Source organism: Canis lupus, chromosome 5 (genome assembly GCF_003254725.2).
Source record: "Canis lupus dingo isolate Sandy chromosome 5, ASM325472v2, whole genome shotgun sequence".
In the NCBI taxonomy this organism is placed as follows: Eukaryota; Metazoa; Chordata; class Mammalia; order Carnivora; family Canidae; genus Canis; species Canis lupus.
In genome coordinates, this window is record NC_064247.1 from 47742598 (window position 1) to 47757994 (window position 15397).

Sequence of the window (15397 nt, forward strand, 5' to 3'; positions counted from 1 at the left end):
CCTTCAGCCCAGGGCATGATGCTGGGGTCCTGGGATCGAGTCCCACATCAGGCTCCCTGCATGGAGCCTGCTTCTCCCTCTGCCTGTGACTCTGCCTCTCTCTGAGTCTCATGAATAAATAAATAAAATATTTAAAAAAATAAAAACTAAAACTAAAAAAATTAATAAAATGCAAACAAGATAGTAATTCCTATCATATAAAGATGATTGAGAACTGGAAAATTTAGCTAAGGGAAACAAATCCTAATAGCAGTCTTGAAATATTTAAAAGGTCACAATATTAAAGATTTGGAATGGTGTTTTAAAAAACGTTGGACACCTGAGAGTTTAGCCAGATTAACAAAATTTAATATTTGTGGTTTCTAAAAGTAGAAATGTATATGTATATATGTGTATAACATTTTTGAAACATAACAAGGTTTTAATTTTTCTCAAATCCCATTTTTATTTTCCATGCAGTGCCTTCATTCCTTGATTAGTTATCAAAATTTGCTGTTATATTGTTTCATTGGCTTATGGATGGTTTTAATCAGAATTTTGATGGAATACCTTTTTTTTAGAGAGATTTCAATTGCTAAAGGAACTCAGTTAATTTTTATACTTGTTAAATTTTTAAATAACTGAAAAAAATTTAGATTAGAAACTTAAATTTTTTTTAAGCTCCAAAGGCATCTTTTTCTTCAAAACTTTCTCTCTCCTGGATAGAAATGTAGGGATATTTTTCATCACTGTACTTTTTTTTTTTCTGTTATAAAACTAGTAAATTAAAGATCAGAGTTTCCCATTTTGCTTAATGATCTGTTTCATTTGTGACTTACTTTACATATCCTTTAGCCTTTCCAGGAAGAACTCAATATAGGAAAACTAAGTGTGAGACAGATTAGGCTTAAAGAGAATTCAGAGGTTTTTAAATACTTATGTGTGGCTGTATATATAGGCACTACCACAGAATCCTTCTGAAATATCTTAAGTGTTGTTGTTTTTTTAAAGATTTGTTTATTTTAGAGAGCATGGAGGGGAGGGACAGAGGGAGACAGAGAATCTTAAACAAACCCAACTCAGACCTCTATATGATGACCCTGAGATCAAGATCTGAGCTGAAACCAAGAGTCAGACACTAAACGGACTGTGCCACCCAGGCGCCCCCTTCTGAAACATCTTTGTAAATAAATTGTAAAAATTACATGGAAAGCTTCCAAATATTTTATCTTTATTAAAGGGATTTGTTCTCAAATGCACTGTGTAAGAGTTCAGATGGTCTTAGTGTACTTTGTACTTGAATGTATGGTTAATTTATGCAGGAAGTGGTTTGGGGACTTTAACCAACCTGTGTCAAATTTTTTTCATTTTATGTTTCATTCATGCATTTTCCCCTTTCTGTTTCATTTTTTTTGTCACTCTTCCACATATAAGTATTTTTATTGACAGTCGGGGACCCATTGTAAATTGATTGCTTCAGGGCTTCTGGATGGTCTTGACATTTTCTGACTGTCTCCTGTATGCCAGGCACTATATACTTGGCTCCTAACTTTTATGATGTCACTTATTAATGTATAAAGATTATATAAAGGCAAGTGCTAACTAAAAATGTTAGTGTTGTTTTTAAATTTAACTTTATTTAGTATGCTATAATTTCAGAGTAATTAAGACACAGTTCATATTATACTAAGCATCTTTTCTTGCAATAAGGAAAATAAGTTAATTTATCTCAACAGTGTAGGGAATTAAAAACCTAGACCAATTCTGAAAAACATACACTATATGTGATTTAGTCACTTGATAAAAACTAACTACATAATGTTATTTGTTAGAAATAATGGAAAAGAAACATTTACTTTGTTTTTACCTTCATTTGAGAAATAATAAAATATTTTAATTTTGAATGAAATCTTTTTGCAATGTGTTAAGAATTTTATGCTATAGCAATGTAAATAAACATAATGTGAGGGGAAAAAACCCTTTGTATTAAAGTTTTTTAATTTTCCTACACCTAGGATGGTAAGCGGATGTTTGGCACCTATTTTCGTGTTGGTTTTTATGGAACCAAGTTTGGGGATTTGGATGAACAGGAATTTGTTTACAAGGAGCCTGCAATAACCAAACTTGCAGAGATCTCTCACAGATTGGAGGTGAATGCTGTGGTAGTTTGTAAATGTCATCTTTAATTTGTATTCTCTATGATGAATAGACTTTCAGATCCAGATCAAATCATTTAATAAACCAGATCCTGCCAAATAAAAGAATTAAGGATGTTTTGATAGGTATAGTAATAGTCTTTCAAATCCTTCAAATCTTTTATGGCAACAGTAAAATAATATTAACTCTTTTTTTGAAAGCTTTGTTTTCACACATATTTTTAGAAACCCCAACATCCTTCAGAACTACTGTGATATACAGAGAAATGTATAGTAGTATCTACGTTTTACAGAAAAAGACATAAAGAGTTAAGTAGCAATTAATGATGGAATTGGAACTAGAACCCCAATAAATTTCTGACCCAAGCTCATTACCTGTTTGGTCTGATTTCCATTGAAATTCCTTTAGAAATTAAAAGCCTAAAATCATATCCTGAAAACACTTCTTAGGATTCCTTAACCTTTATAACTCCTTCATTTTCACCATAATGGTTAATTTTCATGTTTATGAGGTTTACCAATCTTCTCTGCCATATGCAGTTATTCTTTCCAGCCTTTCTTTATTGTTTTTATTCAAAATGCAGTCGGACCAGAAGCACTGGCATCATCTAGGAGATTGAAATGTTGAATCTCAGATCGCACCCCAGATAGTCTGAATCAAATCTCTGTTTTAACAAGATCCCCTAGTGAATTTGTATTCACATAAGAGTTTGAGAAGCCATGTTCTGGGCTTGTTTTAATTCTCAGCTCCTACTTATTTCTTGAATGTTATATTCTTATTGGTGCCTTCTGGGCTCACCTTCCATAAAGTGGCTTGAAGGGTGACTTTTTATTTTTCAGGAGCTAAGTAAGTGTTGGGAAATATTGAGGCAGTATTTTCCAAATTTATTCAATTGTAAAAATTATCTTTGAGGGAAGAGTAGGGGTTTTCCTTTGAAGGTAGAGATTTAATGTTTCCCGTTGAATAGCTCCATTTGTTGCCCATGCTGCTAGTCAGTGTTCTATAGAAAAGTCACTATATTCGTGACAGGCTTGTGTTTTCAAAATTTAAACCAGTGTATAAAACTTTCAGCAGATCAATTATTTTATTTGAAAATTCTGGAATATTAAATCATTCATAAAAATAAATGTTGGTTCATTGACCTATGTCTACAAGAAATCAGGCCTTATCAAACTCAATAAAAATAAGATCCTATATATCAAAGGTACCAGATTTCTTTTGTCTCTGCCTTCTGTTCCTTTTTTGTTTTTCTTGAGGACTTCTTATGGAATCTTGTACTTCTGTTAGAGAAAATTGTTCTTCAATTTTGTGTTAAAATGAGTAGATGGAAATAATATCAAATAAGTAGGCTAAATGTAATTTTTGTGAACCTAAATAATTACATTGTAAATTATTCAGATGGTTGTATAAGATGTATTAAGATCTGCCACTAAGTGGCCTAATTTTGCTCAGAAATCTCCCTCAGAAGCCTTCTCTGTTCTCCATTAATGTTAACTTCATGTAAAAGGTTTTTTTCCTCTTTGTAGGGATTTTATGGAGAAAGATTTGGAGAGGATGTGGTTGAAGTAATCAAGGACTCTAATCCTGTAGACAAGTGTAAATTAGATCCTAACAAGGTATGGTTGATTAGACCGAGAGCCACCTAGGTGTATCTCTGAGCCTGTGATTTTGTGGGAGAAGGGCTAACCGATGATTTAACATTGAGAAAATGAAGGGCTTTTTTCTTTCCCAGGCATATATTCAGATTACCTATGTGGAACCATACTTTGATACATATGAGATGAAGGACAGAATCACCTATTTTGACAAAAATTACAATCTTCGCCGTTTCATGTACTGTACACCCTTCACTTTAGATGGCCGTGCCCATGGGGAACTTCATGAACAATTCAAACGGAAGACCATTCTGACTACTTCTCATGCCTTTCCTTATATTAAGACAAGGGTCAATGTCACTCACAAAGAGGAGGTAAGTCCACAAATGGGGAAATAGGATTAGTGAAATAAATAAACTTGGAATCATGTAAGAACAGTATAGATGTAGCATTATGGACCTCCCCTTACATGACAGCATACTAGAACTTTACCCACTTTTGAGTCATTAACTTTGGCTTCTTTTCTAAATCTGTAGTTTACCCTTAGCTTCTGCTTTAAAAGGCTGGTGCTCCCCCCCACCCCCACCCCATTTTGGGACCCAGAGTTTGGAGTTCTATTATTAGAAAACCGTTTATAGTTGGTCTCCACTTTTTAAAAATTTGATTATATATAAAGCTTATTAAATAGTTTTCAATCAGTACACTGGCCTAATAGAAGTTATTTCACCCAGATCATCTTAACCCCAATTGAAGTTGCTATTGAAGACATGCAAAAAAAGACCCAGGAGTTGGCATTTGCAACACACCAGGATCCTGCAGACCCCAAAATGCTTCAGATGGTACTCCAGGGGTCTGTAGGTACAACAGTGAATCAGGTTAGTGCTTTTTGCTAGTGCTCCATGGTATCGGTCATAAATGGAATTGGGAATGATTTTGTGATTATGTTTCACAAAGATGATGAGTGTTAGATTAAGTGGAAAAAGGTATGTTTTAGGAGTGGTTTGCAAAAGGCATGAGGTATAGATGAAGATAGACCTGAAAAAAACTTTTAAGATTTTTATTTATTTGTCAGAGTGAGAGAGTACAAGCAGGGGGAGCAGCAGAGGGAGAGGGAGAGGGAGAAGTAAACCGCAACCCACCACCCCACCCCCGAGCAGAGAGCCTGAGGTGGGGCTCGATCCTAGGATCCCAGGATCATGACCTGAGCCAAAGGCGGATTTCCAACACACTGAGCCACCCAGGTGTCCAAAACAAAAATCTTTTTAGTATAATCACAGTTTTTAAGGTTTTCATGCCTGCCCTCTATACTGCCTATATTTTTCTACCAATCTGTTCTTAAACATTCTATTAAGAAGGAATTGAGTCACTTAAAATGGACTTTCCTTTAAAACCTTGTACTTAAAGAACATGATCTAAAAAGGTCTTGTTTTCAGAGCTACATTTATACATGTGAATACCCACTTCCTGAGGTACTCCTTGATGTTATCTTCTCCAGATCTCCTTCACAGTGAGTCATGAAGAAATAAGTAATATGGAATCACTTTGAAAGTTTTAATAATATATGTACATAAGATATTATTGTTGCTTTGTCATATGCAGATTTTAGAAGCCCTTGCCATTATCTCCTTGTAATCGGTTCATTCAGATTCTCTTGCTGATAATTAGAGAATATTTCAGGGTGAGGGAAAATCCAGAAGGGCTTCAAGTAAGAATTCATATTATATATTTTACCTATATTTTAGGCTAAAAGAAACAAAGCCAGAAAGTGCCCTACTGAAAACTTAAATAAATATTTTAATACACCTTACCCTTAAAAACATACATGATTTGGGGGCTTTACTTCCAAATGATGTAACATTCACAAGGAGTCATCTTTAGCTTGCAGTATTAGAACACATTTGGAATACTGAGGGAAGCTGTTTTGGGAGAATCAAGTATCTAATAACCGGTGGTTTGACACAACTGATTGCATCCAGGATAAATTAAGGAATGTAAAAAATACAAGGCAAAATGCATTGTTGGATACAGTAGTTCTTGAACTCCTACCCTTTTCATTGAAAAATAAACTAATTAATTTAATTACAGTACCTAAGAATATAGATTTGGCATTAGGAGAAGCTAAAAATATATTGCCAGAATCTGTGAGGTGTTGTTGTTTTTTTAAGATTTATTTACTTATTTTAGAGAGAGAATGCACATGCATGAGGTACGGAGGGGAAGAGGAATTGGGGTGGGGGGGGGAATCTCAAGCAGACTGCCCATGAGCACACACAGCCCAAAGTGGGGCTTGATCTCATGACCCTGAGATCATGACCTAAGCTGAACACTTAACCAACTGAGCCACCCAGGTGCCCTGAGAGGTTTTAATATAGGCATAGACATGTATGGGTTAAGCTTAAATGAAGCTATCTCAGTGCTAAGAAAAAATCATTTGGGTAATTCTTCCTCTGATTTTAGAGAAGACAAAAACACACTTGTTTATTTTCTTATTTTACAGGGGCCTTTGGAGGTTGCCCAAGTTTTTCTGTCTGAAATACCCAGTGACCCAAAACTCTTCAGACATCATAATAAACTGCGACTGTGCTTCAAAGATTTTACTAAAAGGTACTCAAGGTTTCCTGTATAAAGACCCTGAAAGAGTTTTCAAAAATGGTATGAGGGTCTTAAGGGAATATTGAAAAGAACTATTGAAAAGAGAAAATCTAGGAAAGTGTCTCAGAATGAGGCACAACTTATGCATAACTTCCTTCAGGGTGTATATACATGTCCCCCCACCTCTAATACTCTATATTGCTGTATTTTTAATTTTAAAGATTAGAAAAGCCTTTGGTCAGAATTTTTTTAACATGAGACTATTATTAGACTATTCAGCTATTTAACCTGAGAGTTATTATTTATTGTGAACCTTCAGTGTTAAAGTTTTTGCTTCCCTTACATCAGGAAACACAAAAGCAGCAAACTTGAAAGCAGAAAATTTGTGTTCAAATCTTGTCTTTGTCATTGTGTGTCCTATTCCAGGTCACTTAATTTCTGTGATACTCCCATTTTCTAATCTATGAAATAAGGATAATAATAATCTACTTCCACAGGGAGGTTGTGCAAGTTAGGTGAAATAATATATGGGTATATCAGGGTCCCCTCTAGGCCCTCAGTTTTAAGGATTTGCTAGGAGCACTCACAGGACTCAGCATATAGTTGTAGTCTCCACTGTGACTGATTACTATGAGAAGGGACAAAGTGAAACCCTTAAAGGGAAAAGGCACAGTGTGTGAAGTCTGGGGGAATCCAGGTGTAGGCCCCAAAATCCTCTCACAGGGGATTCACATAGGAGCTCGACTCCTCCAGCAGTGAGCTAGGATAGCATGTGCGAAATGTTGTCTACCCAGAAGCTCAGTAGAGAATCAATGCCAGGATTGTTGTTGGGGGCTTTCACATAAGCACCTTCTCCCTGACAGGCATCAAAATTCCAGAGTCCCAGAATGAAAGCAGGTGTTTACCATAAGCCATAATGTTTGTATGAATAGTGGAGGCACAGTGAGATCCAATCTTACCTTCAGGGAATGTTTATGTCCCAAAAATCAAACTCCCAGACAGTGGTACCCAAGGGCCAGCCTTGCAAATAGACCTTCAAAGGATAACAATCTCAGGCCTGCAGTTAACTCTTCTCTACAAAGATAATAAATACTTGGTACATTATAGATATGTGTTCAGTAAGTATTAAATTTTGAAACAACAGGAAAAAACAGTAATTTATCAACTTGATCCTGATTCCTGTTTTACCAAAACTAAAAGCACAAGAGAAAGAAAGGTTAGTTTTACATGGTGATGGCAGGGAAGATTTTATACCGGGTTTGGCATTTGATATGAACCTTGAAGGATGGATATTAGCTTTTCAGGTAGAAACAAGAAGGCAGGGTATACTAAATAGAAAAGAAAAACCAGCATGAGCCAAGTTCGGAGACTCTTCTGAGAAAGGTGAATAGTCTAATGAAGCTGGAACCATAGATTCTGTAAAGATAACCAGTCAAATACTGGGTAAATCGACTGGGATTAGATTATAGGAGCCTTGTGTACCATTAAGTAAATTGTCACCTAGGAAAGCAGCATCAGAACCCAGTTTTGGACTCCCTGTTGTGATTTCTCTTATCAGAGCATTCACTGAACAGCTTTATCAGGTAGAAATAATTTTACATCAGTTTTGTCATCAGAAAATTATGAGGAATGCTAACATGTTCAAGTATTTTAAATTTCCTCTGTTCTCATTGCAATTGCTATCATGAATTCCTATCATTTTCTCCTGCCTGAACATGGTGACTATCTTTTAAAAGGCTTCAAAAAGCTTCATTGGAAATCCAAGATTCCAGAATCTGATTATTGGTCTAGACTACCTTCCAAGTTTGGTTTTAGGAAACATGCTTCTGCTGTATGGAGCAGATGAATTATGGTAGTAAAATAAAGAAATTACTTTATACTTGTAGTATGGACTGATTTCTAGCATTAATTTTATTATTAGGGAAGTTTCAGATAACAACCAAAAACACCCTGCCATCTTTGAGTGCCAGATGATCTTGGAACAAAACATGCTTCTTTAGGTATAGACAGGTACTTCTTTTCTTGCTGTTTTGACTATATTCTTTTTTTTTTTTCTTTTTAAGATTTTATTTATCTGAGAGAGAGAGGAGGAGAGAGAAAGAGCATGAGTATAGGGGAGGGCAGAGAAAGAAGGAGAAGCAGACTCCCACTGAGTAGGGAACCCAATGTGAGGCTTTATTCCAGGACCCTGAGATCATGACCTGAACTGAAGGCAGATGCTTAACCATCTGAGCCACCTAGGTGCCCCATTTTGTTTGACTACATTCTAAATCACATGTCCTCTTCCTTGTGTATATTGATGATAAGGTGATGAATTTCAGTAGTCTGCTGGTCTCTAAGTATTACCAACTGTAGAAAAGTTTTCTTTTTAAATGACAAAAAGGCAAAAAAAAAAAACATAATATAAACCTTATCAAGAAAGTTACAGCATTTTTTATTATTTATTACTTTGTTAAAGTCATGCTATCTTTTTTATTTTTGTGTTACCTTTCATTTTTTTATATCAGCATGCATATATATTTATAAAATTCACTTACAATGTACATATAGTCTTTTTTTCAATTAAAGTTAAAACTTTCTAATGATTATATTATTTCATCAAATATTTGAAATTAAGTTGAATTTAAGTGTAGTGTTGGTTCACCAGTGCATTGTATCTTTTTTTTTAAGTTTTTTTTTAAGTAGGTCACAATGTTACATTAGTTTCCAGTATACGACATAGTGTTTCACTGTCCCTATACCTTATGCTGTGCTCACCACAAGTGTAGCTACTGTCTGTCATACACTATTACAGTACTATTGACTACATTCCCTATGCTATGCCTTTTTTTTTTTTAGTGGGTTTTTTTTTTTTTTTTAAGATTTTATTTATTTATTCATGAGAGACAGAGTGAGAGAGAGAGGCAGAGACCCAGGCAGAGGGAGAAGCAGGCTACCCGCAGAGAGCCCTATGCGGGACTCTATCCCAGGACTCCAGGATCACGCCCTGGGCCGAAAGCAGACACTCAACCACTGAGCCACCCAGGTGCTCCTTTGCTGTGCCTTTTATGCCTGTGACTTAATCATTGCATAACTGGAAGCATCTGTCTCCCAATCCTCTTTAGACCTGTTCTACCCATTTCCCTACCACACTTCTCTCTGGCAACCATTAGCTTGTTCTCTGTATTTATAGGTCTGATTCTGCACTTTGTTCATTTGTTTTTTTATATTCCACATATAGATGAAATTACATGGTATTTGTCTTTCTCAGTCTGACTTATTTCACTTAGCATAATACCCTCTATGTCCATTCATGTTGTCACAGATGGCAAGATCTCCTTTTTATGGCTTTGTAATATTCCATTGTTTATATATACTACATCTTCTTTGTCCATTCACCTATTGATGGACACTTATGTTGTTTCCATATCTTGGCTAATATAAATAATGCTGAGTAAACATAAGGATGCATGTATCTTTTCTAATTTTTTCATTTTTTTTCTTTAAGATTTTATTTATTTATTCATGAGAGACCTGGAGAGAGAGGCAGAGACATAGGCAGAGGGAGAAGCAGGCTCCTCACAGGGACCCTGATGCAGGACTCAATCCGTGGATCAGGATCACGCCCTGAGCTGAAGGCTGATGCTCAACTGCTGAGCCACCCAGGCATCCCATGTTTTCATTTTCTTCAGATAAATACCCAATAGTGGAATTATTGGATCATATGATATTTCATTTTTAATTTTTTAAGGAGCCTCATGCTATTTTCCACAGTAGCAGCCCCTCTTTTTATCTTTTATCAAATTAAAATTTTGATCATGAAATGACTGAGCCAAAGTACATGAACATTTTTATTGGCCCTTAATATATTGTGCATTGCAAAAAGTTTCTAAGTATTAATTAATAGTGCCAAGTATGCAAGTGTACTAATCTTGGTATACCTTGCTTTTAAGTAATGCCATTTAGGTAGAGTGTCTCTTGTTAATTATTTTATTTTTTTATTTTATTTTATTTATTTTATTTATTTTTAAAGATTTTATTTATTCATGAGAGAGGCAGAGACACAGGCAGAGGGAGAAGCAGATTCCATGCGAGGAGCCGGATTCGGCTCTATCCCTAGACTCCAGGATCACGCCCCGGGTGGAAGGCAGGCGCTCAACAGCTGAGCCACCCAGACGTCCCTATTTTATTTTTTGTTTAAGATTTTATTTATTTATTCATGAGAGACACACACAGAGAGAGGTAGAGACATAGAGGGAGAAGCAGGCTCCATGCATGGAGCCTGATGTGGGACTTGATCCTGGAACTTCAGGATCACGCCCTGAGCCAAAGGCAGGAACTGAACCGCTGAGCCACCCAGGCATCCCTGTTATTTAGTTTAAATGGTATACTTTAGTTTGCATTCATTTATTACTAAAAACAATGAACACTTTTGGATGTGTTTACTTTTTTGTTTATTTGGGGGGTTTGTCCTTTAAAATTTGTTTTCTTTAAATCTTGAATAGATTCAATATAGTATTTATGGCACTTGCTATTAAAGAACAGTGAGAAATAAATAAAGAACGGGGAGAAAAAAAAATCATGTACCTACCCATCCTGCTTAATAGCATTATCATTGCTTTGAGATCTCCTTGTATGTCATTCTCTGATAACATCTCCTTTCCTTCAAAGATAACCACTATTATGAATTTCATATCTTTCCTTTATTGTCTTTATGGTTTTATCATAAATGAATGTATCCTTTAGTAATATACTATTTCGCTTAGCATGTTTTTATATAAATGGACAGTGAATATAATTCTTCTGTGACTTGCTGTTTTCAGTGTTTATGAGATATGCTTAGAATATTGCTTTAATTTATTTTTGCATATTACATTGTATGAATATACCATGATTTATTCATTCTTCCTTTGGTGGATATTTGATGGTTTCCTGTGTTTTTGTTTTGTTTTAGTTACAAAGATACTATTCAAATATCCCTCTATTTCTGAATTGACCAGAGATTTCCAGGAGTTACATACCTAAGAGTAGTGTTGGTTCATAGGCTCAACTTCAACCAGTTAATGCCACCTGTTTTTCCCAAAATGTGTAAGCTATTACACATAAAGGAGTAGGAAAAGAGCAAACAAAACCCAGCAAAAAGGAAGGAAATAATAAAGATTAGAGCAGAGATAAATGAATAGAAACGAAAATAAATAGAATAGACCAATAAAACCAGGAGCTAGTTCTTTGAAAAGATCAGAATTGATAAACTTTCAACCCAGACTTATCCAAAAAAGGAGAGAACTCAAATAATCAAAATCATGAATGAGGACAAGTAACAACGCCACAGAAATATAAACAATTGCAAGAGAATATTATGAAAAATTGTATGGCAACAAATTTAACAACCTTAGAAGAAATGGATAAATTCCCAGAAACATAACAACCTACCAAAACTGAAGCAGGGAGAAACAGAAAATTTGAACAGATTACCAGCAATGAAATTGAATCCATGATAAAAAGATTCCCAACAAACAAAAGTCCAGGACTGGACAGCTTCACAGGTGAATTTTACAAGAGACTGGAAGAATTAATACCTATTCCTCTCAAACTATTCCAAAAAATAGAAGACGAAGGAAAACTTCCAAAATCATTCTATGAGGTCAGTTGTACCCTGATACCAAAACCAGGAAAAGATACACAACAAAAGAACTACAGGCCAGTATCCCTGATGAACATAAATGCAAAAATCCATAACAAAATACTAGCAAAACAAAGCCAACAATACATTTTAAAAAATCATTCACTGCAATCAAGAGGGATTTATACCTGGGATGGTAGGTTGGTTCAGTATTCTCAAATCAATCAACATGATACATTACAATCAGTAAGAGAGGATGAAAACCATAGGATCATTCCAACAGATGCAGAAAAAGTATTCGACAAAGTACAACATCCATTCATGATAAAAATCCTCAGCAAGGTATGTCTAGAGGAAATGAACATACCTCAGTCTAATAAATTGGTAAGAAAGAAGTAAAACTTTAACTATTTGCAAATGACATGATACTATATAGAAAAACCTAAGGACTCCACCAAAAAAACTGTTAGAGCCAATAAATGAATTCAGTGAAGTTCCGAGATACAAAATCAATGTACAGAAATCTCTTGCATTTTTATATATTAGTAATGAAGCAGCAAATAGAGGAATTAAGAAAGCAGTCCCATTTACAGTTGCACCAAAAATAAAAAAAAATACTTAGGAATAAAACAATAGGTGAAAGACCTGTACTCTGAAAACCATAGAGCATTAATGAAAGAAATTGAAGATGGACATAAAGAAATGGAAAGGCAAAAGCAAGCGCGCACACACACACACACACACACACACACACACACAAATTGCTACCCAAAGCATTTTACAGATTTAATGTAATCTCTATCAAAATACTAACAGCATTTTTAAGAAGTTTTATTTAAGTAATCTCTGCACCCAGTTTGGGGCTTGAACTCACAATCTCGAGATCAAGTCACTCACTCTTCCAACCCACCAATAGCATTTTTCACAGAACTAGAATAATCCTAAAATTTGTATGGAACCACAAAAGATCCCGAATAGCCAAAGCAACTTTGAAAAAGAAAAACAAAACTGGAGGTTATCACAATTCCAGACTTAAGTTATATTACAGTGCTGTGGTGATCAGAGCATTATAGGACCAGCACAAAAGTAGACACATAGATTCATGGGACAGAATAGAAGACCCAGAAATCCACAATTAAATGGTCAATTAGTCTTCAACTAAGGAGGCAAGAATATGTAATGGGAAGATGTCTCTTCAACAAATGGCATTGGAAAAACCTGACAGTTATATGCAAAAGAATGAAGTGGGACCACTTTCTTTCACTGCACACAAAAATAAACTCAAAACGGACTAAAGACCTAAATGTGAGACCCAAAACCATAAAAAAACCTAGAAGAGAGCACAGGCAGTAATTTCTTTGACATGAATCATAGCATTTTTCTAGATCTATCTCCTAAAACAAGGGGAATAAAAACAAACTACTGGGGCATTGAAATTGAATGCTTCTGCACAGCAAAGTAAACAACAAAAACTAAAAGGCAACCTATGGAATGGGAGAATGTATTTGCAAATGAGCTATCCCATGAAGGGTTAGTATCTAAAATATATAAAGAAATGATACAACTCCACACCAAAACAACAAATAATCCAACTTAAAAATGGGCAGAAAGACATGAACAGAACATATCTCCAAAGAAGACGTCCAGATGGCCAGCAGACACCTGGAAAGATGTTCATCATCACCATCAGGGAAATGCAAATCAAAACTACAAAGTGTAGTGTCCAAATGGGTAAAAAGTCAACAACACAAGAAACAACAGGCACTGGCCACGATGTGAAAAAGAAGAAGGTGCCGTTGTGCATTATAATGGGAATGCAAACTGGTGCAGCCATTGTAGAAAACAGTATGGAGATTGCTCAAAAAGTTAAAAATAGAACTACTGCAAATAGTAATTGCACTACTGGGTATTTACAAAAAGATACAAAAACACTAATTTAAAAGGATATGCATACTCCTATGTTTATTGCGGCATTATTTACAGGAGCTAATTTATGGAAGCAGCCCAAGTGTCCCTCGGTAGGTGAATGGATAAAGATGTGGTGGTTATACACAATGAAATATTACTCAACTTCAAAAAAGAATGAAATCTTGCCATTTAGAACAACATGGATGGATCTAGAGAGTATAACGCTGAGAAGTCAGTCAGAACTGATTGACAAATACCATATGATTTCTTGCATATGATTTCTTGCATATGATTTCTTGCAAACAAACAAGGAGCTGGGGAGAGGGAGACAGGCAAACCAAGAAACAGACTCTTAATTACAGAGAACGAAGCTGATGGTTACCAGAGGGAAGGAGAATTAAAGAGTACATTTATCATGATCAGCACTGAGTAATGTATAGACTCGTCGAATCACCATATTGTACACCTGAAATGAATATAACACTACACGTTAACTACCCTAGAATTAAGTTTAAAAACTTTTAAGAACTTGAAAAATAAAAACAAAGTATTTAAGACCACATGAAATCTGACCAGTAGTGTTCCAGAGTTCCTTTAACTACACCATTACTTGGTATGGTCTAGCAGTTTAACTTTTTACCGGTTTGATGGGTGTCAAGTGATACAGGATTGTGGATTAAATTTGCATTTCTCTATTTCAGAGAGTCAAATATCGTGTGTGTGTGTGTGTGTGTGTGTGTGTGTTAGCCATTTCACCTTCCTCTCTGTCAAGTTACATGTTCAAGTCTTTTTTTTTTTTGACATGTTCAAGTCTTTTGCCATTTTCCTATTGAATTATTTTCCTTACTGATTTCTAAGTATTTACATAATCTGGATAAATAATACTCATAAATATCTGAATTTGGGGCTTAACCACTCTTTTAAAAAGAAACAGAAGTTCTTAAATGTAGCTAAAGGATTCAGTCTTTTCCTTATGACTACTGCTTTTTGTATCTTAAATTATTTTGCTAAGGTCATAGTAATATTCTATATTGAGTTGTAAAACCCAATATAATGATGTCTCTAAAATTCAATATAGTTGAAACAAAAGGGGAAGAAAGCAGAAATGGCTTTTTGTTTTTTTTTTTTAAATCCACTTGCAGTTGGTTTTTGAGTATGGTTCAAGGTAGGGATTAGTTTGATTTTTGTCCATACTGATAATTGATAATTATCTCAATACCATTTATTATGTTGTGAATTGGGGTTCAGTTCTTTTCCATATGAATATCCAGTTGACACGGCACCACTTATTTCAAAGATTGCCCTTTCTCTTCTGCTTTGCAATATTATTATAAATCAGGTGCTTACGTTAAATGCATCTGTTTCTGTGATCTTGATTATCTTCCATGGTGTCTTTGAGTCAGTATCATGCTGTCTTAATTACTGCACCTTTGTAATAAACTTTGATATCTGATAAAGCAATTTCACCTTTTGTTCAAGGATTATTTTGGGCCCATTTCCTTTTGATATAGATTATAGAATCAATTTATCATTCCTGTCACCTCTCTACCCCCCCGCCCAAAAC

At 35.1% G+C, this 15397-nt stretch overlaps 1 protein-coding gene across 4 annotated transcripts in view; it reads left to right on the plus strand.

Moving 5' to 3' along the window:
* Positions 1-15397, plus strand: part of DOCK7 (dedicator of cytokinesis 7) — a 219365-nt gene that overhangs the window by 198497 nt on the left and 5471 nt on the right. For all 4 annotated transcript variants that reach the window (XM_025427884.3, XM_025427887.3, XM_025427889.3 and 1 more), the window contains 5 exons: positions 1995-2129; positions 3663-3752; positions 3869-4105; positions 4463-4606; positions 6229-6335. In XM_025427884.3, the coding sequence (XP_025283669.1) occupies positions 1995-2129; positions 3663-3752; positions 3869-4105; positions 4463-4606; positions 6229-6335 (713 nt within the window). The remainder of the gene's footprint in view (positions 1-1994; positions 2130-3662; positions 3753-3868; positions 4106-4462; positions 4607-6228; positions 6336-15397) is intronic.